Source organism: Osmerus eperlanus, chromosome 5, assembly GCF_963692335.1.
Source record: "Osmerus eperlanus chromosome 5, fOsmEpe2.1, whole genome shotgun sequence".
NCBI classification, from domain to species: domain Eukaryota; kingdom Metazoa; phylum Chordata; class Actinopteri; order Osmeriformes; family Osmeridae; genus Osmerus; species Osmerus eperlanus.
Window position 1 is genome coordinate 18,157,678 of NC_085022.1, and position 26,160 is coordinate 18,183,837.

Consider the following 26,160-nt stretch of genomic DNA (forward strand, 5'->3'; position numbering starts at 1 on the left):
CTTTAAATTAACTTTGGGGTATTTGGTTAAGTCAGTACACGGAATGTAGGCTGCAACGGTGGGCATATGTGGAGAACTTCACACATCGATAACTTAGTCATAGCCTATATTTGGGACTTGAGTCCATGTGACGGTAAAGAGCGCATCATGAATGGTTGACCCTGGTAACCTACGTGCGCAAGTTTGTTTATATTCGAATGTATCTCCAAGAACCTCATTACCATAAACATAGTCATTTCTTGAAATTAAAGCTGGAGTTCAAATAGCAAAAAAGATACGCGAATTCAGTACAGTTACAAAAATAGTGAGGTAAGTAGCCTAGATAAATATTTGAAACATAGAGCGGAAAATGATTATGTATAGGTATTCTATTGGCTATTAAATATATTTGTAATTGGTCTAGATTCTTACGTTTTGAAATAGCTATCACACAATTGCTAGAGCTTTTAATCGAAATAGAACATTTGTATTTTTTTGTGTGCTTCAAAACAAACGAGCTGCTCGATCTGATCAGATAATGGCAATTCCTCTAAAAATGCCAATCATAAAGAAAGGTAACCTTACAATATCATATAACTCCTCCTATCATACACGTTAACAATCTACAGTATTATTTCAAAACATTTAGTCATAAAATGATTGAGAAGTGTACTGTACTGTAATTTCTAATTGTGAAACGTCAAACACTACTTCCAATCTAAATTTTGCCCCTGTGTAAACAGTTTAAATCTTACATTTTAATTATCATGTTTAATGAAGTCAATAAATTGTTTGTGTCAATCAATCTTTAGTAAAGATAGGTGCGTTCTGTTCCTCTCCTGATGCACAATCCCTCTCAAACAGGAAAGTTGGTATGGCAGGTACAGTATTTCATCTTTAAAGAGAATAATGTATTATAAATGTTATGTTGTAATGACAATTGATGGTGACATACAAAGTTTGTAGACTCCATGGGTTATTTTACAGAAAGCTTTGAAGAGACCACAAAGCCAACTCTTGATGCCATGTGGCTTAAATCAAGAAATTGTACAGGTACAATTCATATTTAGGACAGTGACTAGATGACTCATCTCTTCATGGGACTTTAGAAACAGAAAATATTTGAAACAGCTTTCTGTGGTAATGTTTACCTACAGATGAGGACAGAGAATCTGCTAACCCCTTTGTGCTTCCTAAGGATGTGGACATCTTTGCAAAAAGAGAGTCTGACTCTGTCATCGAGAAACAAGTATGTATTGCTCTCTGAATCAACTTTGAAGTGTTATTAGTGCTTAATGTCTAAGTGATAAAAATGACACATTTGTGTGCTGTCCTACAGGAGAATAAGTTTTTTAATAGGTTGCCAACAGAGCTGAAGAGCACCTTCCTGTCAAGGCTCAGGTCTCGCTCTGCCCCCCTGAGGATTGTTGAAGAATCCATCTCAGAAACAGATGAATCCATAAGAAACAACAACACATGGGCCACTGTAGTCACTAAAGGCAGGACCGGAGTCACATGGCACCACACAGTGTATTGCATTGTGCTGAATATTGTGGGTTTGATGTATACAACCACATTTTATAACGATATTCCCCAGGTCGTCGTCAAGAAAGGGAAAGTGTGAGGGACTACTTGGCAAAACAGAAAGAAATGTTTATGATTCAGGTAAAATCTATACAAAACAACAGTATTTCTAGGTAGGCTACTATGACTAGATAGTATAGGAAAATGTATGTAGCAAAATGTAATGTTGTAATTTACAACAGCTTTTTGTCTGCCTCTACAGTATTCTCTGTCAGTGAAACTTGACACTATCAAACATTTAGAGAAGGACATGGTCGTAGAGAAAAAGAGAAACCATATTGCTGAAAAGCATTTGGAGAATGATGCCATTGCATTTGAAAGATTTATCAAAGAAAATGACCAGAATTCAGTGGAAGCTGTTAAGTTGTAAGTTTTGGTACAAATAACTTGCAGTCATAAGGATCAAATGTTGTATGTCAGCCATTGCATTTAAATGTCAGTAGCTTAATGATCAATGAGCAACGATCAATGATAACTCAAATGCACTCTTTGTGCGTTTTTTCCCTCAGGGCTGAGAAAGAAACACTTTTGAAAGTTGAGAGAACTACAGAAATTAAGAAAGTCATGGCAAAAATGATATCAATTAGAAGGTAATTACACCTGAACTGTAAAGTGCTTCAGTCGTCCGACAGTTGTCATTCAAAATTATCAATTCAAAAGTTAACTCCTTCGAGCTGGATTTGTACCTAAGTATGTGAATGTTAGTTTCTACAGTCCTCCGCTCTACCAACTTCATGCAGAATATAGACACAATGTTTTCTTTTTATTAGTGACATATCAAAATACCAAGAAATCCTGAAGGAATACCAGATTTACAAAAAGTTTCTGACCTCAGTCGCACCAGCAGAGTGGCGCAAAGAGCAAAAGCTGAAGAAAGAGAAGAGAGCGGTAGAGCAGTGGGGGAAACTGAATAAAGATAAACAGTCTTTAAAACGTAAGGTCCAATAGCCTTTTTGTCCTTTATAATGTTGGTGTCACCCCCCCAAAGCTAGGCTACTTACTTTCAGTTTGTTTTTCTCCCAAGATGACAAGAAAGTATGTCCGAACGGCAGACGGAATTCCAAAGTGACTAAAATTACACAGACAAGACAGAGCAAGAGGTTATACAGCATCTGTAATTGTGCGTTAGGTTAGTTGAGATCAGCAATATTTGGTTACATTACTTTAAAATCACGCGTCTGTAATTGCAGTGGGAAGGAATGCGCTGGAAGACAGGAATCCATCACAGAGATGATCGAGCCCTCAGACAGTGATGAGGTTTGGGTCTTTGCAACTTAATGTTTTATTTTCAATTCATTTTCTCACAGTACATAACTAACATTCCCTCTTGTCTCTTCCAAGGAGCCAGAGCTATATTTCACTGACCCAAGAGAAATGTTACATATCATAACTGACTTGGAGGAGCAGAATTTATCTTTCATCCAGAATTTCCAGGAGACTGAGGAAGCCAGGGACGAGATCTGCAAAACTGTCCAGCTAACGCAAAACAAAACGTAAGCTTAAAAGACCGAAAATGATCACATTAAGTACAAATCTGATACTAGCACACCAATACACACTCATTTAAGGGATGTTTGAGTATATTTGCATTTCTACTGTAGAGCCAATGAGACCCAAGTCCTGCAGCAGCAGATTGACATCCTGAATAACACAATCCAGCGGGAGGAGGAGAAAAACTCTGATCTGGAGCTCAAGTCCAAGATCTTCTCCTATGGCGAATATAGAGCTGATAAACAGGTCAGAGTCAGGTCGGAGTCAGGTGGCTGAGCGGTTAGGGAATCGGGCTAGTAATCTGAAGGTTGCCAGTTCGATTCCCGGCCGTGCCAAATGAAGTTGTGTCCTTGGGCAAAGCACTTCACCCTACTTGCCTTGGGGGGAATGTCCCTGTACTTACTGTAAGTCGCTCTGGATAAGAGCGTCTGCTAAATGACGTAAACATAAACAGGTCACTCTCACATCCGTTCTCATCCTTTGACATAAGTTCATGAAAAACGACTCGTTGTGGAAGTGGTTTGAAGTTTAGACTTTTGATAAATTCACATTGGTCTTGCAGGATCATATGCTTAAAATCTTGCACAACAAGATGAAGGAGGTGTTTAAGATGTGTGGGGGGGAGGTGGGAACCAACATCAGCACCCTTCACATGCTGGCCAACACAGAGAGCCGGATGGAGGAGGTCCTGGAGCGCTTGGACACGCTACCTTCAGAGAACGTGGAAGCTATCCGAACAGCAAAGGAGAAGGAGAAGAGACTTAAGCGAGTTCTCACGCACCTTCTAATCATCACATTTCCAAGGACATTGATTCCCTTCTATAAAATCGATGTCATGTTTTGCTTTCGTTCCTAAGGATGCGCGAGGAGAAGATGGAGATGAAGAAACGTCACCATGAGGAAAGACTCAAAATGGCTATAGAGAGGTCGACTAGCGACAGCAAGAAACAGGTCTGTATTTCTTTGTATCTATTGACACGAGAGCTATGCATCTGGTTGGAGGAAAAAACATATTCAAACTACGACAGATGCCCAATAACGTAAAAAGTGTGTTCTATGGTTCTAGACTGGACGCAAGCTGATGCCTCGATCTGAGCCGTCAGAGGTCAAGAAGAACAAAGTATATGTCATGAGCTCAAAGGAGCAGGAAGATGCTTTGTACTTCTTCACTTGATCACAATCACACCACAATACAGAAGTCATGCATTAGCCTACAAGTATCTTAATTCAATTTGTTCAATAATAACTTCATATATATTACGAAAACATTTGTATCCTTGTGTTTCAAATAAAAATACAGTAATATGACAAATATTAATGAAAAGTGCAATGTGCACAATTTTATTAAGTTGTGCTTCAAGCTGCACAACAAATTATGTAATAGTACAAAAAAAAGACATGTTATGAGATGCAGAAACAGTCGTTTTCTCAATACACAAAAAGGAAAAAAATATCAAGGACAAGATTTTATCAAGAATTCTAACAGTTCCAATGAAGTAAAAAGGAAATGCATCCTGACATGGAACCTCTTCACTCTTTCATTTCGCCATCCTCCTCTTCTTCCTCTACTCCCCTTATGTACAAGACATTGTTGCACCTGAGAGAGACAATTTCCTTACAAAGCTGCAGTACACAACATCAAGAAGAGTAGATTATATTACTAGTTCCTATCGCATCATTGTATGTGTGTCAATTATCAGACATGGCAGATCCTCACCTGACCAGCACTTCTCCTAGGTGGCCAGCCAGTGCTCCATCGACATACTCTTCAGTGTTGGCCAACTGTAATGAATCAAGCAAAGTTTGAGTTTACCTGGGGGTGCAATACTGTGAAAATGAACTGTGTTTCAATTGTAGTTGCACAAGATTGGGCAGAATTATTTTAAATTCATTGAATTGGGATTTTTGGCGGCCACATACCTGCATATTCATATAAGCATCAACAGACACTAGGTAGCCTTTGTATTCCATGCCCCACTTCAGCTTAACCATCACCGGCTTTCCAGTTAATCCGTTCAAGAAGGGTTTTGGATTCAATGGGAGACTCTGTAATTGCAAACAGTTAGTAAAAATATACCCACTTGAAAAGCTGATGGGCTACTGTACTGTTACACGCCTGCACTGGTAAAAATACAAGGCTGAACAGGCCACTAGCTACACAAGTTACGGTAGCTAGGTTGCTAATGTTAGCTAGCTATAAAACTGAATGGAGGTGTGCCTGAAAAATAAATTTGGGGTCTAGATATCAAAGGAAAAACTTGTATGAGCACAGTTTCATCGAACACTCCAAGAAGTAAAAAGTGAATTTACCATTTTGTAGTCAAAAAAGGATCGTAGACTGGTTACTTCGCCGTTTTCGAAGAAGGAAGTACGCTACTTTGAACCTTGACTGTGATTGGTGGAAAATAACACGTCACAGGACAGCATGTGCAGAAAAGTTGATCATTATTTAAATTTACACCGGTTTAATCGTTGCTAGTTACTTAACACATATGTGCGGAAAAATTCATAATTGTTTAAATGTACACCGGTTAAAACATTGCTAGTTACATAACACATTTGTAACATTGTTACTTTTCTTGCTGTTCGTTTTAAACGTAACAAAATACATGTTGTGATCTTGACCACAAGAGGGCGATGTTTTCTTTGGGTAACACAATGCATCGACAGCCTCGTATTGAGTAGACTTATAAGGTGTGCAAGGCAAATAATTCACTTGGAATCGGTTACTGGAATGCAGATTATGAGTTTCATTCGTGAAATATTAACCCCAAATTCATTTATATTTCTCTCAATAGCCTATGCATTTTGTGACACCCTTTAGAAGAAAAACGATCAAAGCTGACAACTATCACACCACACTAAATCTATAGCTACTCATGTCCTAACATGGGATGTAGCCTAATTACTTCTCTAATTACTTCTCTAATTACTCAGAAGTCTGAATAGTGGGTGCTGATTTGAAAGGGTTTACAATACTGCAAACCCTAAGTTTCATCGTAACAAAAACAAAGATGAAATCCTCAACCAACCATGATTTGAACGTGAAAGTAAAGTATTATATTTTGAAAGGTTCATGGTTTGAACTTTTTAACGTTTCTTTCCAGGTGCTGTGCTGGTGTAAGTAAATACTTTTCTCTTTGTTTATATATGTAGACTTCCAAACTCCTTAGATACAGGTAATCGGATAGATTTTAGTTTGCTCATGTTTCTATGATACTCTTCAAAACTCCCTTAGTTACAGATTCAGCTATACACAGTCTGAGCCAAACTCAGATGCAGTCTCAGACAACTTGCCAATTTCCATCCAAACTTGGGTTGATGACTAGGATAGCATTAATTCCTATTGTTGTTTTTCAATCCAATAATCCCATTCCACATTTATGAGACAGGGAAAGTACAACCTGGGAAATGATTTGTGTCAAGGAAAATTGTGATAAGGACACAAAAACAAGATGAAAACAATACATTATCTGCACCTGTTACCGCTGGAAAGTGACCAATATATTTAGGCATCACCAGTGCCCATAGAAAAACATCTAACTACATTACAGGGTCATTTAGGCAACAAGTACTGTACCACCAAGCAATATTCTTGTCTTAAATTAACTACAGAATAATAAATATGTTATGCTTCTGGAAAATGGATACATTTGTTAGCCTTTTTTCATTTTAGTCACTCAAAGTGTAAATAACAAAAATGAATGGTGGCAGCAGGGAAGATGTATGTCCTGTCCTTGACCTGTCTGAAGATCAACATGTTTGTTCAAGAAGTTGTCCTCCACATGGGTGATTTTCCACAGCAAAGAGACATAGACTTTTGTTGGGCCACAGTGACAGGGAAGCAGACATTCCTATCTCAACGTACGTTTTGACCCTGGCTCTGCATCATCCTCAACCCAGACAATCATTCTGTTTACTCACCATACAGGCACCAGAAGGGTGTTAATTATCATCTGAGTGGGGAGGAGGAGGCAAGGGTGCAGGTTCAAGACATAGTAATGAATCAAAAAGCAGATGGCATGGCACCCACCATACAAAGTGCTCTGTGGCTGAAACCACATTTTCTAAATTTTTTCCATCACCTTTTGTCAGCAGTAAATAATACTGTAATAATTAAGTCCATAAAAGAGTAGTTATCATGTACCATGTACAATCCTTACAAAGCTTTCAGTGACCCACATATTTTACGTTCTTGACAACACAGATCAGAACCATGTATGATACACCCAAACCTTTTTCATTTTCTCTTCAAGGTTTCTTGCTCTGTCACTTCCTAATGCCCCAGATAGCCTTGGCCGTGACATCACCCCTAGTTTTGTGCATGGGACAAATATCCTCCAGGAAACTATTCTGCTTGGGTGTTAATGTTGTCAGCACCCTGTTTGTTGTCTCATTTGACCCATTCACATAGTTCATCTCCGTGGTAATGATAAAGCTACACTGTGTTGTCGGGATCCTTAATTGATAATCAATATACTCCTTTCATTGTCAGCACTTGGACCCTAACATTAGTAACGATTGTGTCTTCATTAGAAACAATGTTAAACAGAGGAGGAGTGGAGCAAAAATGATGGGAACCAAAGATAACCTTTTGTTTTCTTGTGGAAACGAAAAAGCCATTCTTCAGTTTGGCATGCGTCGTAATACACTGTCTGATATAAAGAAGGGAAATGAAACTATATCTATGGTTCACACAATGAAGTGTCATTGAAATATACCAGGCCTTCCTCTCTTTTCCCTGATATCCTCAGCGCAATAATACAGGAGGGGCTCATTCATGTCGAAAGGCAGATGTCACAGATGTCACATGCAGTCTTCACCTTTCTAGGGGGCTTGAGTTACCTCCTCTTCACTTTACAATTAGAATTGGGACAGATCCATTGCCTGGCGAAGGTGAAAGTCTCACAAAATTCCCTAGTCCTTGGCTGATGCTAATTCTGGCCAGTGCTGTTTTGTCTGCAACAAGATAGTTTGTTGCACAATGAAGAGAAATATGAGTTTGAGCTTCTAGAGCCAGAGACTAAACAGTGTCAACTTGCATGCTGACAGAGGGAATGTGTGGATGATAGTTGATGTGTACTGTCTTCAGAGTCACAGTAAAAGTGAGACAAATGTAGTGAAAGGAAAAGGAAGATAAATTGAAGTGGGAAAAAAGAGTACAAGAAAGTACAAGAAATACAGGTCAGGATGTGGTAGCGGAAAAATCTTCATTACCCTCAAAGCCATTCCCTTGCTTTACATCCTACCCTGTATTATGTCTGACTATACTGTATGTCTGGCTTCTAAAAGGGTGTACACATATTCCTTCCAATGGTCTCTCTTGGTCAGGAAGCATAAGGCACGAGGTGACATGAACCATCAGGGGGGTGGGAGTGAGATCCTTTTACAGTCTGGAAATAAAGCAGGTCAGTGGTGTAGTAACAGTCCCATGTCTGTCATCACAGTCGACCACTGATGCTTTGAGCCAGGGAAAGGCCAGTTCTACTGGCCCGAAGCTAAACGAAAAAGCACTGGCATAGCACTCTCTCTCCAGGTGGGGAACAAAGCAGCCATTAACTTTGATGGGGTGGGGGGGTGCATCATTTAGGTCACTGCCATGCAGACCAAGACAATTGTCCTTTGCAGGTCTGACAAATACAGGTGTCATAGATGAGTTGTTGCAATCCAGCACACCTTAAAGACCCTAACCGTCAAAAACGTCTGGAAGGAGGCTATCGAGGCGGCTCTCTTTGGTCTGTGTTGCTTTCATCTTACAAAGCGGAATGCAAGGCAGACTAACCGAGATTAGACATCCTTCCTGAAACCTTTTCCATGGTTATTCTCGGGATTCGCAGACTGGAAAACATGTTAGGGATGATCAATGGGCTTAACTCACAGAACATCTAAATACACACAAGGAACCCTGTTTTCCCAGAGACAGAGAAAGACCATCAGTGCGACGGGGGGTCACAGCATTCCAGGAATGTCTTGATCCGCCAGGGTCAGAACGCCTTAAGTAAGAGACAGCCATTACCCACCTTGATGATTCAGGTTAGTCTGAGAAAACAGTGTGACTCACTGACAGTCAATATTCAGATGGAGAAGTGGTCACTCCTGACTTTATGTGTTCACTCTTTGAAACACATTCACCCATTCCTCAACATTCCCACACTTCTTTCTCCCTCACTCCTTTACAGAAATTACCTTCAGAAATTAGAATTTCCGATGATAAGATCTCAGTGTCATCATAACCTTTAACTGAAATATATTTATGTTCACTGACTGATTGTGATATCAACATGTCACTGGTGAAGTAAACAACAACATTTGCAAATAGCTGATTATTAGGGTCAAGCTCTAGAGGTGACCACATGACTTGGCAGGTGAAGGCTGGTAAATGAGTTGCAGTTAGTAATAAGTGGTATGCCTCAGGAATGCAATAACATGATAAAGAGAATGTCTCATGTTTCAAGAGAAAAAATATATAAGTGCAAACATAATGACATATATTTGTGTAAGTTGTCAAGAACTGTTTAAAATTAGTATCAATGTTTTGTACACTTCCAATCGTGTTGAAAAATATCATATATAAGACAATTTAGTAATCTCTCATTTACTATATGACAATTAGAATTACATTGGTGTTTAAATAAGGGAGGGGTGTTTGGAAAAAACACTGAACTAGAAGGCGGGGTTTTCAACCTCTTCAAATTTATGAACGACTCTCTAATGCCATTTATAAAGATGAACTTTGAATAGCCCAGGGTAAACATGGATTTAAGGAATGAGCTTTAAAGACATCGTGTCGAAATTAAGACCATTATTATCAATGCACTTTTCTATTGAAGCTCGAATGTAATGGTATTGTAAAATACTGTAAGTTCCCACAGTTCTAGATGAATGACTACTTAATAACATGTTAAGTGTTTTATTTATTTGTAACTTTCGTTCCAGGTCGTTTTTGGGAAGGAAATGCCTGCCAAAGAAAGCACATTTGCCAAAAGTAAAATCTAAGAAAGAGCGTGCCTTTACTTGTCACTATAAACAGCCGCTATTCTCGCTCGTCGTCAACAATAGAAGAATAGCTTTTCTTGTCCTCTAGAACTACAGGGATATTCGAGATGAGACCTTGGACTTCATTTGTATTGTTCCAGCTGTGCGCCTGTCTTCTTTTTGCTAGTGAGTATTGCGGACAGCAACTGACAAGGCATTACGCGCAACAAGTGTTCTCCTGTCATCATTAATGTAGTCAAAGACATTTGAAAGTTTTCTTTACATTTAGTAACGTTTGAAATGTCTTTCTCCGAACAACTTGAAATGTACTTTTCGTTTGTTAGAGGGTTTAGAGTATGTCATTATTTAAAACATGATATTTGTTAGTTTGCATAACTGTAGTAACTGTAATTGTAAGTTTGTTGATAAACTGAATGCCATGACCAAACTACAAACCCCAACACCAGATTTTTTCTGTCCTACAGGTACCTTGGGCTCTAAGGGACACGCTGTGGAGAGTCGCTGTGCTGGTCAAGCTTGCAACCCTCGCATGGGGAACCTGGCCCTGGGTCGAAGACTGACAACCCAGTCTGTCTGTGGGACAAACTCCACAGACTCTTTTTGTTTCTACCAACAAACGGGTGCCTCGTACAATCAGGAGTCCTGCTCTGCACCCAGATGCAGCATGTGCAATGCAGCTGTCCCCCACCAGACGCACCTGCCAGCCGCCATGACCGACTCATCCTTCCGTTACCCAGATACCTGGTGGCAGTCGGCCGAGGGGGTGGAGACTGAGATGATACAGTTAGACCTGGAGACAGAGTTCTACTTCACCCACCTCATCCTGGTGTTCCGCTCTGCCCGTCCTGCAGCCATGGTGCTGGAACGCTCCCAGGACTTTGGCCGGTCCTGGAAGATCCTCAGGTACTTTGCTAGGGACTGTGTTGGCACTTTTGGACTAGCAGAGGATACCTTTGCTGAGAAAAATGGGCCAACCTGCACCTCAAAGTACTCAGGAGCATTCCCCTGTACCCAAGGAGAGGTGAGAGTTATTTGTGTTTGTGGTTAGTGGGTTTCTTTTTGAGCAGGTATTGTTAGGATGAGCAAGTCACTTTGACCACTGATCTTTCAAACAGGGAATACTAATCGCAAGATTAGTATTTATGACAACATCCTCATCAGCTAAACTATACAGGTGAGATGACATGCACAGTGAAGGGTCAGAGTGCGTTTAGTTGAATCTACAAATGACCACCAACACTATTGTATTAGGTTGTGGCAAGTACACAGCAAGTTGAATGCTGCACTCACTGTCAAACAGGCACAGAACAAACAAATAAGCTGTGGGAACTGATCTAATCAAACAACAAAGGTGGATGCATTTTGTTAGGGCACATTCCCAGCTGCACTAACTCTTGACAAGCATGAGTGGAATATCAATGTTCACCTAATCCTCTGATGTGCTCCCAGAGCATTTTTGGACGAGCTGCATTATCAGAGCAGCCAGAGTTGGAGGAGGGAGATAACGATAGGAGCAGTGTTATGGTTTATTCATGAACATCCAACTTCATTTAAACAGATGAGAGTGAGAGACAGTTCTGTGTTGGCCAACTCAGCATATGGTTTGGTTCCAAAATCTGTGAACCGCTACTGGAGAGAGATGTTGAACATTGTGAATATCTCAGGTTTTGACTTATCTCATAATTGCAGTGTTGGCTACAGGTAGGTATTTTGCTGTGTCAGCTCTCTTGTGTAAGCCCCTCACCCTCTATAATTATAATCATGTCTATGTGTCTGTGCAGACAACCAGGGGGAAACCCCAATGCTGATCACCCCCCTCTTGTTGAGAGCTGGGTCACAGTCACAATCATCACAAAAGTCCATGTGTCTGATTTGAGGCAGGTTGGCTACACTGAGACAGGTTGACTCTGAGTAGGCATGCGGGAGACATTGCACAATGCTACATGGCGCATGGAGCAATCACAACAGAATAATCAAACTATTACCCTACTGCTTTCTCCAAATACACAAATGACAACAGTAGGTTGTCCAACAGCTTCTTAAAAATGAGAAAATGTATTGTCCGTTTCCCTACCTTGTTTTTATTGAAGCTTGTCAGATGTTTATTGAATAGCTGCTTCCATTTTGAGGAGCATGAAAGGCAGACCAGATAAATGTCTGTTTTAAATTCTTTAGACCAAAGAACTGAACATTACTGCATGATTTCTGCTTTGGTCACGGTACCTCAGTGTAACCATGAGGAAATGTATTCCTGATGTGCCTCAATATGTTCACTCAATGTTTATTTAAATAAAGGTTTAATTAATAACAGCATAGTATAGTTAAGAATGAATGTCAAGAATACCTTTTTTACTCAGTATGCACTTTAGATTCTGACTGAACCCCAGCATCTCCCCCCCCCCTCCCCCTCACCCCTCCCCCCCTCCCCCCCCCCCCCCCCTCCCCCTCCCCCCCCCACCCCCCCCCCCCCCCCCTCACCCCCCCCCCCCCCCCCCGCCCCAGGTGATCTACAGAGCCCTTCCCCCCTGGCGTTCGCTGGATCCCTACAGCCCAGCTGCCCAGGCCCATCTTATGGTCACCAATCTGAGAGTCCTTCTTCTACAGCGCCAACCTTGCCCCTGCCAGACCAAAACCCCTGATGCCAAGGCTCTGCCCATGGCCCATTATGCCATCTACGATTTCATTGTCAAAGGCAGCTGCCTCTGCAATGGGCACTCGGAGCACTGCGTGCCAGCTAATGGGTACCACCCAGGCAGACACAGGACAAATCACCTGGTAAGCACCGACTCACAGGCACTTCTTTGAATGACTGTAAAACATCAGCATAAACAACATTCTCCTTGCGCAAGTTGTTTTGAGACAACATCATTGTTAGTGGCTGTGCTTGCAGGTGTTTCTGTTTATGTGATTAGACTTGTACTGTATTGGCCTCAGTTTGTTTCTTGTGTATGTATCGCTTATCGTATGCGTGTGTGTGTTTGGGTGGGTATTTTGTGTTCCCACCACTCCCTAATTCCACAACTACGTTGTGGTATTCAAGGCAGAAGCGCTGGAGAAACAATATTCATTCACATTGTTTACCCTCTATTATAGGATTTCAGAGTAAGGTATCCTTAATTATAGTGTAAAACTTAATGATTTAACAACTTAACAATCTTTTCTCCTCATAGTTTTTTCTATTGTAAATAATTATAAATAAATAAAAACTACTGAAAATCAGCCAGACCGCAGTCACAATAACTTAGGCACATAGATGATGCAAATAAAGTACCTCTACCTGTCCAAAATTTGTTTTTTAGTTTTTAGTTTGCATCGCATGCACGTCTCTCCTGAAGCTCATCCAATGTATGAACTCTATATATGTTAAATAAATAAGTAACGTAATGAGTAGTTAAACTGTTTGCGCTTGTGGCAGGTCCATGGGAAGTGCGTGTGCAAACACCACACAGCTGGAAACCACTGTGAGCGCTGTGCGCCTCTCTACAACGACCAGCCTTGGCAGTCGGCCAACGGCATCATAGGGACGCCGCACGAGTGCAAGAGTGAGTCGCCGGTCGAGAAGCTCCACAGTACTGTAATGAATCAGCTCCACTGTAATGCCTCAGCTCCACTGTAATGCCTCAGCACACATTTCTAGACCTCTGGTTTCTTTCAGATGCCCCTTTTATCTCTGAGGATAAACCCACAAACTGGCAAACAAAGAAAAGAAAGTATGTATTGATTTGTTAATTTGCTGGTTGAACACAGAGTGCAAGTGTAACGGCCATGCGGACAGCTGCCATTTTGACCGGCAAGTGTGGCTGGCCTCAGGGCGGCGTGGGGGAGGTGTGTGTGACGACTGCCTTCACAACACAGAGGGCCATTCCTGCCAGAACTGTAAGAGGGGCTTCTACAGAGTCCCCTCGAGGCCCAGAGCTGCCCCAGACTCCTGCAAATGTAAGGAGGACAGCCGACTCTCTTCTCTATTCTTTCCCCCAGCTTTCTGTCAGCCGGTTACTATGGTAACAGTCTATTATGGGTTGGCATGGGCTGTAGTTATGTAATAGGCTTCTTGAAGCAGTATTGTGACTAGTATTGTGACTAGTATTGTGACAGTATTGTGTAAAAACTCTGAATTGGTTCCTGTTAATGATGAGTGGAACTGATTTTATTACCGAGGCCAAGTTGTCTCCAGCGCCTATCCCTCAGACGTTACTTTAACGCAATATTAAGAGTTATATACTGTATGTTTTGACTTGAAGCAAAGAAATCCCTGTTTTGGAATGTGACAGTAATTGCCAAAGATTGAGGAATTTCCCATGGTTCGTATGTGCGCACATTTTCCCCATTCCTGCCCTTTCCCCCCGGCATGCTGAAGCATAAAAATAAAAAAACAAGCGTGCTGTTTGGAAGAAAACGGTGTTTAAGACAGATATAAAAAGAAACATCAGTCATAACACAGCAATACCAGTCAGGGAAAATGACAGTGTTGAGGGCGAGTGATTTAGTGTTTGTTTTTTCTGCACCTAACATGTTCCCCAGGTTACAGTAAATACATACTACCTACATACCAATGCTGCCACTCAGGGGAGGCTGATGAAATATCTTTGTTTTGGCTCCGTTTTGGGAACATAATGTCTGTGCCTGTTTTGTGTGTGTATGTCTGTTCAAGCAACCGTGTACCATTAGCTTGAGGTTACAGGGCGCATGCATAGAACTCAGCAGACATGTGTTAAGAATGTGTTAACATGGCCACCTTCTGTTCTGTGTCCTTCCTCTCTCTTCCTTTTAGCCTGCCTTTGCAATGCTATGGGCTCTGTGCCCTCGCTGTCCGGGGGCGCTGCCCTCTGTAACCCTAGCAACGGAGAGTGTGCCTGCAAACCGGGTGTGGGTGGCTCGCGCTGTGACAGGTGCATGGTGGGATACTGGGGTCTCCATGAGTATGGGTGTCGACCGTGTGACTGTTGGGGGGGGAACTGCGATCCCTTCAACGGGGACTGCATGTCTGGGTAAGCGTTCCAATTGCTCAAAATGACTTCAATTCCCATAATCCCAAAACATTGACTTGCTCCCTTCTCTGGCTGGAGAGGACGGTGGTGCTGCTTTTAAACGTCTCCTGTGTTGCGCCACAGCTCAGATATGGACGTGCTCTTCACAGCAGATGACCACATGGGACACAGCATCATCAGCAGCAGCAGTAATAGTGAGCCTGCAGCACTCTTTAGGGCAGAAGAGCTTTTCTCTGCACTGCACCACTCTGGTGAGTCACAGGTCAAACCACCCCCACACACAGCGCTCTCACAATTACAAAGACACAGAGATCAATGTAGTGTAGCAGTGCAGACAATGATAAAAGACACATGCTGACAGTTAACTGCCTCTTCTTGATTTCTGTTGGTCGTTTCCAGAGAAATGTGAGTGTAAGGAGATGGTTCTCAGCAGTTCTAAACTCTTCTGTGCTATGGAGTATGACTATGGTGAGTGCTGCAGCTGGTTTAGAAAGTCCACCATTAAAAACAGTTGCGGAACTATTAACCTTCATGGGAGTACTATAAGCATCAGGCATCCTAAAAGCTAAATGCCCAAATTAGGTCATTTGCATCCCATTTCTCTTTGTTTGGGGTATACACTGTACATTAGAACATATAAATAAATACACATTAGAACATATAAATAAATACACATATGTATGGCTGAGTAGATGGATGGATATTTGAGGTTTTAGAGAGGGACAACGAAGCTGAATGGAGGTTGATGTTCTCCTACAGTGCTATTGGTGAGAATCATGTCTGCCCATGACAAGGGCTCCCATGCAGAGGTGGAGGTTAAAGTCAAGAAGGTTCTGCAGCAGAGAACCCAGGTGAAGATCCAGCGAGGAACTCTCACCCTTTACCCTGAGTCCTGGACCACCCGTGGCTGCACCTGCCCCATCCTCAACCCAGGTGTGTTCACACCAAACACACCCCTTCTAGCACCTTGTTGATTCTGGGCTGAGGGTCAACTGACTAATTTATGAGGTGTGTTTTGACACATCTCTTCCCATGCTTGTTCAGTTAGATTGTTGGTGTGTTGTTGCCAGTGCAGCCAAAATCCACAAAACAGTTAAATTCACATGACCTTGCCGTTGGAGTATTCAGACAATTCAGAATTTCTTTCTACAATGCTTTCTGTGGATTCTCTGTCCATCCATCCCAGGGTCTGAATACATAGTGGCTGGCCACGAGGACTGGAGGACAGGTCATCTGCTGGTCAATACCAAGAGCCTGATCAAACCCTGGAGCCAGAGCCACAAACTACACCACCTCCTAGTCAAGGACTGTGTAAGACACTAAATCAGGCAGGGGCAGGAAAATGGAGGGATGAAACAGAGATGGACTAATGAAAACAGACCTAAACGGCAACCTTGGCTTGATTATGATGAGGAAGCTGGTAAGTCGCAAAAAAATAAGAAGGGAGAGTTATTGGATGTCATTAGATTTGGACAAGATGGTTGGGGACTGTGGTCAAAGCAGAACTTTGCCAGGAGCTGCTAACTGTGAATGTCAGCCCAAAAGACAAGACCAGTAAGACTCTCTGACACACTTATCTGCGGATGGTAACGATTTCATACTGTCTGAAAGACAAATAACTATACCAAGACAGACATGATATTTCCCCTAGAAGTAGGGAAAACAACCTTTACAAAGCTACTTTAAAAGGTGAGCTTGGGAAGGTATAATAACTTGATGTGAATGTGGAACAATGTTTTTCCAAGTGCTTTTGCTTACCATATTTTGTTGGTCATAAAGCCATCCAAGCTTCCAGTTTATGGAAGGGTATAGGATCTTGAATGTAGATATAATGACACAGAGCTATGCACATGAACATATTTCAGACGGTTTTATCCTCTTCTCCAACAGTTATTGATGATAAATCTCTGAAATTGTCATTCCTTGCGTCTGTGTGTGTGTGTCTGCACACTTGATGTCCTTGGCTGTGAGTCTACAACTGTGCAGGACAGAACAGGTAACTCTTGGAGGGGGAGAGAGGACGAAAAACATAGAAGACATCAGGCGGCTGATCTTTACTGCTCTCCACGCTCCCACACTAGCCTGGCTGGCTCCTGACAAGAGCAAAAAACATCCAGCTCGTTGCCCTCTGGACAGACAGAAACTGACATAGAAGCTCTCAGCTGGAATTATTTTGACTTCACATGCTCTCCTTGAACTGTTGTACTCTTATGAATGTATCTTTGTCAAGTTCATTAAGTCAAACTTGACTCAATGAGGTCTCCAGCAAAGCGTCCTCAGGAGACCTACTTCCATGTCAAAATCAGATGGTGTATCGGAGGAGACCCGGCTGAGCCTGACCCTGTTTTTGTGTCATCTCATTAGCACAACCCACTAACCCCAAAATAAATGTTTAAAAAAAAGTAAGGGGTATTAATTGACGTCACTGTGTATAAAATCCGGAGTACACAGTGACATATTTGACCCAGACCCAGTTAAGAATAAGTCTGACTCCTGTCTCTGAGGATCAGGGTAGATGCTGCCGGAGACATGATGCATTCCTTAGCTGTGATGTCATCAACTGTGCCCTTGTCCTAAAGCCTTTACCAACAGACATAAATGGTCTGGAATTTGCTCATATTGTGGGTAGCAAAGCAGATATTTGGGATACTTTAGTGATGTCATCTGAATGCCCTTGTCTTGTGATGTAATTGTCGGTGCATGTGTGTGATGATGGGAATGAGATAGGTTTCTACACTTGTTTATTATAATGTTTTTGACTTATGATTGCTCAATATAACATGATTCAGCCCACATATCCACAGTTGAGTATGCAATTAGTGACCTTGCTTAAGTAGCTTGGGACGTGGAGATTGCATGTACAGGATGTAAAAACATCGCCCTCCTTTGGTTAAAAGTAAGAAATACAACATTTTATACTTGTGTATGCTTTGCTGAAAAAGAGCGTCTGAAAAACACAGTAATACATTCTCAGATTTGTAACAATTTATTTTTCTTTACAAAACTGCCTGAAAATAAATTAGAGCAAATAAATATAGAAATAGAAATACTTTATAAGCATATATATTTTCCACAGGCTCTTACAGAGGGATGGAAGGCTAGCATAAATATGTTAAGGTGTTCACCAAAATCTCAGGGTACATTTTTGCATATTTCCTTTATTCTAAAAGCAATACAGCAAAAGATAATGACTAAAATGATAAGTAAGTAATTTTTTGCTTATCTATTGGCTTGATCCTTTTGAAAGATAAATAAATACAAGTAAGCTACTGCCATGACACCAGTCTCTTGCTCTTGCTTAAACACACGTCTTAAAGGAGGACTCAAGCAACATAAATTAGGTCACAGCAATATTGCATATATGTTATCCGTCTACAGAGGAGTTCAGTCCGTGGTGAACTGCTGCGTTCTTCCTGTTTGGCTCTGGGGCTCGTCCCTCAGTAGTCGTCCCCCCGGCTCACTACCTCCTTGCAGGTGGGCCTGAGGAGGATAGTGTGCTCGTACTGGGCTGTGTAGCTGCCCTTGGTGTCACACAGCGGCGGGTAAGGGTCGATGATGCCAAGGTCACACAGGTTCTTTAGCGCCATCAGGTACTTACTCTCGCCCTGTCGGTCCAGCCAACGCCGGCAAAATGCCAAGGTGCCGAAATTCTCATTGATCACATTCAGCAGATGCTTAGCCCTCGGGAGCCTTCAGAATGGACCGGAGAAAGGAAGAGACAACAGGGTTTAAGACAGCGATAGTAATATATGTACGTTTGTTGGAAGTCCTGCTGGGTTTGAAAGTAGGGGTCAGAAGAGCACATGACTAGCTTTCATCCACAAATTCTACACCATTTAAAAAGGCCCTGTCGGGTAGTAAATTGCGTGTAAGAGAGTATTTGACGGGGAAGGGAATTGTGGACCCGCACAACGAAGGACAGCATTTGTATTCAGCATTGTAAATCCCACGCGGGACAGTTATGCCAATGGAGGTGAGTTGGTTCTGACCTTATTGGCACATGTCCAACATTGAAGTTCTTCATGTAATGTGAACACTCCATGTCGTCATGGACGGCCCCTCTGCCTGTGCTTCCAAAGGTCTCGATGGCGTACACCTCTCCTTCCTGTCAAGTGACAGAAGATAAAGCAAACGGACATGGTGACAACTTGAAGCAAACTCTTATTATGAAAAGACAAATCTTTGTAACTGTAAATGCCAAGTAGACTTGTATGAAAGCCCACAGTGCATGGCAGTTATCCCAAGGACAGAACAGGAAAAAAAATTCACTGAAGGTCAAAGAGGGGATAGTTGTCCTGAGCGAGATTTTCCTTAAGGGCTCAGAAGGTAAATTGAATCAATAACTCAACACGTCAACAGATGACATATTTATGCGTCCTTTCACACCCACGCTGTTAGCTTCTTGCCTCCATCAGTGTTTCAGGGCCTTCTATCAGTTGGGAACTGTTGTCAGGAGTCCCTGTGGTATTAGCTGATAACACTGCAACACCCTCTCTGCACTAATAATCATTCAAAGTGCTAGTAGCTCCCTGGCACGCCCAACTGCCATTCCACACTGCACTCTGATCACACAGAGGGTAATAGCCCTGTTACACTAAACACTCTGTCTAAAAATACAACAGTCAAAGCTGCCACATCAGCAGCTCTCCTAGCTACCCTGGAACCATTAGGAAAATGCTAGGCTCAGCAGCTTGCCAATTAAAATGTTCAATTCTGTCCAAACAGAGTTAGGCATTGCAGCTGCAGCAGCGGCGCATGCTAAACGTGGAGTGTGCAGTGACTGATCTCTGTAGCACTATCTAGTGTCAGGGAAGGTAGGTAAAGATCTTGCATGTGGAATAAAGGCATATAAGGTGACATTTGATGCTCTTCGAGTACAATTAGGAGCTGGAGTTTCAACAAGTGCAGCTACAAAGCTCAATGCAGTGGATAATTTGGCTACGGGTATAATTAAAGTGCTGAATAGGGTGACGAAGGAGGCGTCAGAAGTGTGAATCTGAGCCGGTCTCTGCGGCTTGTTGTAACCCTAACCAGCCGTGAGTTCTTTCAATTACACTTTAAGTTTAAAGATAATTTATTCATAGTCAAGGTCAATTATTTAATATTGCACCGATTTTTTAAATAAAAGAGGACACTGGAGTACTTTCCCTCTGCATGACATTATAATACATGACTAAACTGTCCCTAATATTGCTGAAAACACCAACCTCCATCCTGGTAGCCTCCCTCCCCCCCCCATACCCCCCCCCCCATACCCTCCCCCCCATACCCCCCCCCCCCATACCCTCCCCCCCCATACCCTCCCCCCCATACCCCCCCCCCATACCCTCCCCCCCCATACCCCCCCCCCCATACCCCCCCCCCATACCCTCCCCCCCATACCCCCCCCCCCCCATACCCCCCCCCCATACCCCTCCCCCCCCCATACCCTCCCCCCCATACCCCCCCCCCCATACCCCTCCCCCCCCCATACCCCCCCCCCCATACCCCTCCCCCCCGGGACGCACAATCAGGACGCATGATGTACCCCCTCAACCTGCACCCTCCCCCCCCAGAAATGACCATTGGACGGTGTCTCGCTCGCTCGATACAGTAAATATTATAAAGTGCACTTATAGTCGTTATTATTAAAGATTAAAAATGTTTGTTTAACAACTTTGTTTCTATTCAGATTATTGCGTAAGGAAGGAATGGTACAAGCTGAAACCGTTTACAGGTTCTGAAGAAAACACCAACCTCCATCCTGGTAGCCTCTCCTCCCTTGACGATGGGCACAGTTTTGCCAGAGTGTATCCTGTACTGGCCAATAGAGTGACCGTTGAGATTCCTGATTGGCTTCACTGGAAAAAATAACCCGCCCCCCCGAATAAAAACATCAACACAAACAGACAGTGTGTTTCACCTCTACACAGAAGAGCAAGACACATGAGCGTCAGGTACCCTGGTATGTCTTCCCATCAATCTCCACCTCGTAAGACTCCATGACCTCCTGGATGGTCTCGCCCACGTCACACAGGCGCACATCAATCCCTGCACACTAGAACAGACAACAGGTTTATCAGGACATGAACAAATAGCATTATCCTTCTGGGGAGTAAGTTATCTTGGCTACGTCCCCTAAGTAGAGTCAGGTGGCTGAGCGGTTAGGGAATTGGGCTAGTAATCCGAAGGTTGCTGGTTCGATTCCTGGCTGTGCCAAATGACGTTGTGTCCTTGGGCAAGGCACTTCACCCTACTTGTCTCAGGGAGAATGACCGTGTACTTACTGTAAGTCGCTCTGGATAAGAGCGTCTGCTAAATGACTAAATGTAAATGTAAGTAATGCACTGTTAATTAAAGGGCGGATTTAGAGTGATCTGCGGAGCACAGCAAGCTGAGGTGTGTTACCTTGATGCCTGTGTTTGTGGCGTCCCTCACGGCCTCCAGTAGCCTGTCGTACTTCGGATTGAAGGTGACGGTGAAGGCGCAGTCGATGATTCGACCTGAAAGACAAACCATTTGTCTTCTGCAAAGGGATTGGGTGACGCTGAATTCCGCTGACATGTGCCAGATATATGGGCCTACTGAGATATTAGATTCTGGTGCTGCGCTGCACTCTGATACTATCAGTCTCTACAGCGTGATGCAGAGATCCTACTGTAGTGTTTGAATGAAGCCATTTTCTACAGTTTAATATGTGATTCCCTGGGAGTTTATTGAGTAACATAGCCCTACGAAGAGTTCTAAGAGTGAAAGGAGAATACCTAAGTTCTGCATTCTGTATCTGCTAAATATAATATATTTTGTTAGTCAAATCCTAAACTATGAAATAAATGGTTAGGTTTAATACTAGGTACGTATATTGTTATTACACATTTATTAAGCTTCTTTGAACACAAACAGAGAGGCACTGGGGGTGGTGCTGACCGTTGATGTGTGTGCCAAAGTCGATCTTGCAAACATCATCATAGCGCAGCACGGTAGGATCGCCGGCATTGGGGGTGTAGTGGGCGGCACAGTGGTTGATGGAACAGCCGGTAGGGAAGGCTAATCCCGCCTTGAGTCCATTCTCTTTGATCAGCCTCCTGGAGCAGTCCTCCAGTTTCTCACTGGCACAGAGGGGATGACAGCAGACAGGGACAACAAGGTCAGCACTGACAGCCTGTTTATTACACAATCTGTTTATCATCATCTCTGGGGTGCAGGGGGAAAGAGCACTGCTGCTAATCTGCGGTTGCCTTACAATGATGAAACACGCGCACACACACACGCGCAGTTGCATACATAAATTCACGCAAACGCCTTCATGATGTGGAAAAGAGAGCTATTAGCTTACAACTGTCCAAAACGACTAACAACCATTTCTGGTGAAAAGAGCAGGATGTTTTTTTTTTTTTGCTGCAGTCAGCAGCAGCTGAGGACAGTGGCGGGGCACCAGGAGCAGAGTAAACCTCACCAGATGTCAATCATGGTCATGCCAGGTTGGATCCAGCTCCTCACGTAGTGGCGGACCTGGCGGTGGGCTTCGGCCGCCTGACGGAAATCGCTCCACATCTCCTCGTTGGCCTTGTCCAACACCCGCTTCTCCTCGTGGGTGGTGCGCCACGCTGCACTGCGCCTGGCGGGGGGGAAGGACGCACAGCGGAGAGACGGGATTGGTTATTTTTGCATTATGCAAATGTTTTCTAATGAGGATATTATATCTCACAGTGTTCTGGATATGTCTGAGGTGTGTTTTGTATGGGTGCGAGCTAGCAGAATACACAAGGGGGCTATTAGGCCTGTAAGAACTTGGTTAAAACATGCATGCAGGAAATTGAATTTCTTCATAATTTTTCCTCCAAAAGAACTATTATTCAAGAATACCTATAATATAAAAATAGGTCAATTGATGTAAACGCAGTGGCCAATGGTGAGAATATGAGGTCATATGAAGGTTGTTTACCCGTCTTTTGATGGGGGATATTCGCATTCCTCTCCTTTTGGGAAAACTCCGCTGGGAAAAAGCTCACAAATAGGGACTGTGGGAGGGTCAGTCTGTCCCTTCACTGTGTCCCAGATAGAGAGAGGGAAGGAGAATGAGAGAGCACAAGGAAAGAAGACTTAGCCTATGTAAAGGTTCAACACATTGTCTTTCACAGTACATGTAGCTCTGGCACACTGTTCTGTAAGTCGATGTAGCGCAGGTGTGTTTAATATTGTAGTACCTTAGTAGAACATATTTTTCATGCCAATACGAAATACTGAAACTCACAAGATTTCTTTTTCTTCTTCTTCTTTTTCTTTTTCCCTGCACAATTTTCTCCTTCTTCTCCTTCTGTTGAGAAAGACTATATTTGAGTATACTGCCATATGCTAACAAGCTCATATTCCAGTGCTTAAGCTTAAAGCAATTGGCAACAGGAACAGACTCCTGTTGCTTGTTAGTTTGAATATTTTGTTCTGGACCCGTAGCTTAACTGTGATGATTAAGCTGTTGGTGATGTGTGGCTGTTGCTGATGGTACTGTAATTGAATATGGCCTGGGAGGATTGGGCAATGCCTGGCATACTACACCTTCTTCTCCATCCTCCTCCTTCTCTTTGTCCTCCAGAGCTTGCTGCTCCAACTGTTTCATCACCTCACCAACACCTCCAGTGTCTCCATCCCCCTCAGCCTCATTCGTCCCTGCTGCAAAGTCACACACACGCACATGCATTAACGTGCACACACACACGCGCACACACACCGGGAGTAAATTGTTCATGGTTCTGAGTCATTTTGAGAAAGTGCATTCACTGGGATCAGAACTTGGCAAGGGCCATGCATAATTTGGTTCTATACCTTGGGAATCAATAATCCCAAGGGCATATGTACCTTGCAGCATTGTCGTAGTCATTGGGAAACAGGCCTATGAGGACAATAGTTAACCTTTCAGAAAATAAGATCAACCTCGCATTTCTATATTTAAAAAAAAAAGCGCTAAACTTGTCAAAGAGTTATGTCATCAATAAAATAAATTGCACGTGATTGTTATATTAGCTATTATATTCTCTGCGGAGTATTTGCTCTTTTATAACCCCAAATGACAGAGAAATTGTGACATAATTTTAAACATTGGATTGGACAGCAGTGGTTTTGCAAACCATAGCCTATGTTGCAATACAACTGCCATTCCTGTTGCAAGCGATCCCTAAAAATCTTAACTGAGAGCATTTATCACAGCAAACGAAGATGTCAAAACGTCCCGCTTCCAGATGGGACAGCTCAATACTGGCTCCGCAGCAGGAGTCGTTTACTTCCAGGTTTGGGACAGTTGGGACAGGAACACTTGCTCTTTGACAGGGTGAGAGGTCTAGTGTCCCACATTTGATGCGCTTTTTGACACATCAGGGTACAGTATTGCGCTATTTCCAGAATATTTAGCTTGCATTGTCATGTGTCTTACCTGGGGCAATTGCCTTGTTCTTCTTCTTTTTTCTTCTTTTTTTCTTGGCTGATTCCGAAGGATCCGTGTCCTCCCTCTCTTCATTCTCGATGTCCCCATTGAGAACTTCGGGTTCCACTTCATGCTGTAGCTTTAGCTCCGCCATGATCAGCGATTGAGATGAAGTGACGCATAAGCTGCTGGGAGCCTCCAGTGGCCACATCCGAAACTGTGCTCGAGGCAGCTGCTGAGCCAATAATGAGCCATTAGACAGTTTCTCTGCCACAACTTCACCTGAAAAAAGAGAGCCTTGCCTGTCATACCGTTCTGACAGACTGTAGATGGTGGTCAGAGGCTACAACGTGGTGAATGGTAAATTAAATAAGGACTTCAATGTAATACTTTTAAAGTATTAAGTAGCCTAATACTTTCTCCATAAACGGAACCATTGCATGATTGCAAATACAACTACTTTCTCTGTGCATAATTCTCATCCAATTAGTCTACTCATCACCTGCATCTCAAATTACTGTGCGCTCTGCACACATGCAATTTGTGCCACACGTGTTCTTATCCAGGAGTTATAGAAACTCAATAGTAGTGAATTGCGGTGTTATTAGCAGTGGCGATTTTAGACCCTTTTAGGGGTGCTCAAGCACCCCTAAATTTAATCTCATCACCCCTAAAAAATAAATAAATAAAATAAAAATGAATTATTATTGTTTATTATCATTTGATGCTGGTAGTTCATGAAGAAAGGGACATCCTTAGTATTTTCATTCATTCAATATTTTGCATAATAATAAATACATGTATTGTTATCCAGTGAAATTAGTGATTCATTAACAAGGGGGTTTAACACTTTTGCAAGGCACTATCCATGTCACATTCTCATTGGGGCTGAGCACCCTTCAAGGTCTGATCCTAGAATCTCCCCTGATGATTAGCATTGTCACTGAAAAGCTTTTTCAGATTGTTGCTATGAGTTTATTATTTATGGTGCGTGATGGGTGCATTTTGAGACGGCACAGCGTAGTATCCAAGCAACAAGTCTCACCAAACCAAAGGGATAAAGGTTACATGTAGAATAGATCAAGGAAATAAATTTGGTGTATTATGTAGTTTGACATTGAAAATCAGTTAATCTGTTGGAACTGTTTATAAATTGAGTACATGGTCAGAAGACAATATTTTTTTGCAATACCTTTCTGTTGAATTGCATATTTGTTTTGGGTCAAATGATGACCTCATCGGGAATTCGCGGAGATATGAGATGTGGACCACTGTATTTCTTCGACCAGGTACTGTAACCAGGAAACTTGTGTTGTTGAACATAATGCAACAGTGACTGTATTTTAATGCAAGTTATGTACATTTTATATCTCCAGCCAACAAGACAAGATCTTACGAAGCGTACTATACTTACTCATATAAACTTTGATCTGATAAATGAAGGCGTGCATATGGCAACCACCACGAAAAGGTAAACCGAATGTCCAATTAGTATTTATTTATTTTAAAAGAATATTGTAGCTTAAGAACAATAATAATAAGAAACTATATTTTTATACATAGACGGCTGAGTTCAGTTACAAGTTGTATTTTTATTTATTGTATTCAATAGCGGGAATGATGCTTATCTCAACGAGAAAACAGAAGTAAAAGGCGATGATAATACACTGCTAGTGCAAAATGGATTATGTGGCAAATCTAATGCAGACACACGGGAAGTTTGCG

General features: G+C 42.5%; 4 protein-coding genes and 1 long non-coding RNA gene across 7 annotated transcripts; 3 read left to right on the forward strand and 2 right to left on the reverse strand.

Moving 5' to 3' along the window:
* Positions 1-489: 489 nt before the first annotated feature.
* LOC134020662 (cilia- and flagella-associated protein 100-like) lies at positions 490-3,879 on the forward strand. Its single transcript, XM_062460825.1, has 14 exons — positions 490-554; positions 792-860; positions 967-1,032; positions 1,137-1,228; positions 1,319-1,644; positions 1,766-1,929; positions 2,073-2,153; positions 2,334-2,497; positions 2,588-2,663; positions 2,754-2,820; positions 2,905-3,056; positions 3,165-3,300; positions 3,617-3,823; positions 3,859-3,879. Exons 5-14 carry the CDS (start codon positions 1,630-1,632, stop codon positions 3,877-3,879), a joined length of 1,083 nt encoding a protein of 360 aa, XP_062316809.1. The 5' UTR covers positions 490-554; positions 792-860; positions 967-1,032; positions 1,137-1,228; positions 1,319-1,629.
* A 27-nt stretch (positions 3,880-3,906) lies between these two features.
* On the forward strand, positions 3,907-4,366 carry LOC134020556 (uncharacterized). Its single transcript, XR_009930419.1, has 2 exons — positions 3,907-4,005; positions 4,121-4,366. It is a non-coding gene; the product is annotated as an uncharacterized LOC134020556 (long non-coding RNA).
* Positions 4,367-4,368: 2 nt separating this feature from the next.
* On the reverse strand, positions 4,369-5,492 carry LOC134020555 (small nuclear ribonucleoprotein F-like). Its single transcript, XM_062460702.1, has 4 exons — positions 5,365-5,492; positions 4,975-5,100; positions 4,772-4,836; positions 4,369-4,651 (listed from the first exon to the last, which is right to left on the reverse strand). The coding sequence occupies exons 1-4, from the start codon at positions 5,365-5,367 to the stop codon at positions 4,585-4,587; spliced, it is 261 nt and encodes an 86-aa protein (XP_062316686.1). The 5' UTR covers positions 5,368-5,492; the 3' UTR covers positions 4,369-4,584.
* Positions 5,493-9,791: 4,299 nt separating this feature from the next.
* Positions 9,792-18,016, forward strand: LOC134021417 (netrin-4-like). Its single transcript, XM_062462215.1, has 10 exons — positions 9,792-10,215; positions 10,515-11,071; positions 12,553-12,825; positions 13,466-13,592; positions 13,798-13,986; positions 14,822-15,038; positions 15,162-15,289; positions 15,438-15,506; positions 15,798-15,971; positions 16,225-18,016. Exons 1-10 carry the CDS (start codon positions 10,158-10,160, stop codon positions 16,359-16,361), a joined length of 1,929 nt encoding a protein of 642 aa, XP_062318199.1. The 5' UTR covers positions 9,792-10,157; the 3' UTR covers positions 16,362-18,016.
* Positions 18,017-18,473: 457 nt separating this feature from the next.
* On the reverse strand, positions 18,474-24,610 carry LOC134021418 (methionine aminopeptidase 2-like). Of its 3 annotated transcripts, XM_062462217.1 has the most exons (12): positions 24,445-24,594; positions 23,874-23,907; positions 23,574-23,687; positions 23,272-23,334; positions 22,963-23,065; positions 22,474-22,635; positions 21,945-22,126; positions 21,426-21,520; positions 20,979-21,075; positions 20,775-20,878; positions 19,028-19,143; positions 18,474-18,728 (listed from the first exon to the last, which is right to left on the reverse strand). In XM_062462217.1, exons 1-12 carry the CDS (start codon positions 24,565-24,567, stop codon positions 18,476-18,478), a joined length of 1,446 nt encoding a protein of 481 aa, XP_062318201.1. In that variant the 5' UTR covers positions 24,568-24,594; the 3' UTR covers positions 18,474-18,475. The 3 variants fall into 3 exon arrangements, with proteins under 3 accessions (XP_062318201.1, XP_062318200.1, XP_062318202.1); XM_062462216.1 differs by lacking the exon at positions 23,874-23,907 and having other exon boundaries at positions 24,445-24,609; XM_062462218.1 differs by lacking the exons at positions 18,474-18,728; positions 19,028-19,143; positions 23,874-23,907 and adding an exon at positions 20,004-20,245 and having other exon boundaries at positions 24,445-24,610.
* Between the last annotated feature and the right edge of the window lie 1,550 nt (positions 24,611-26,160).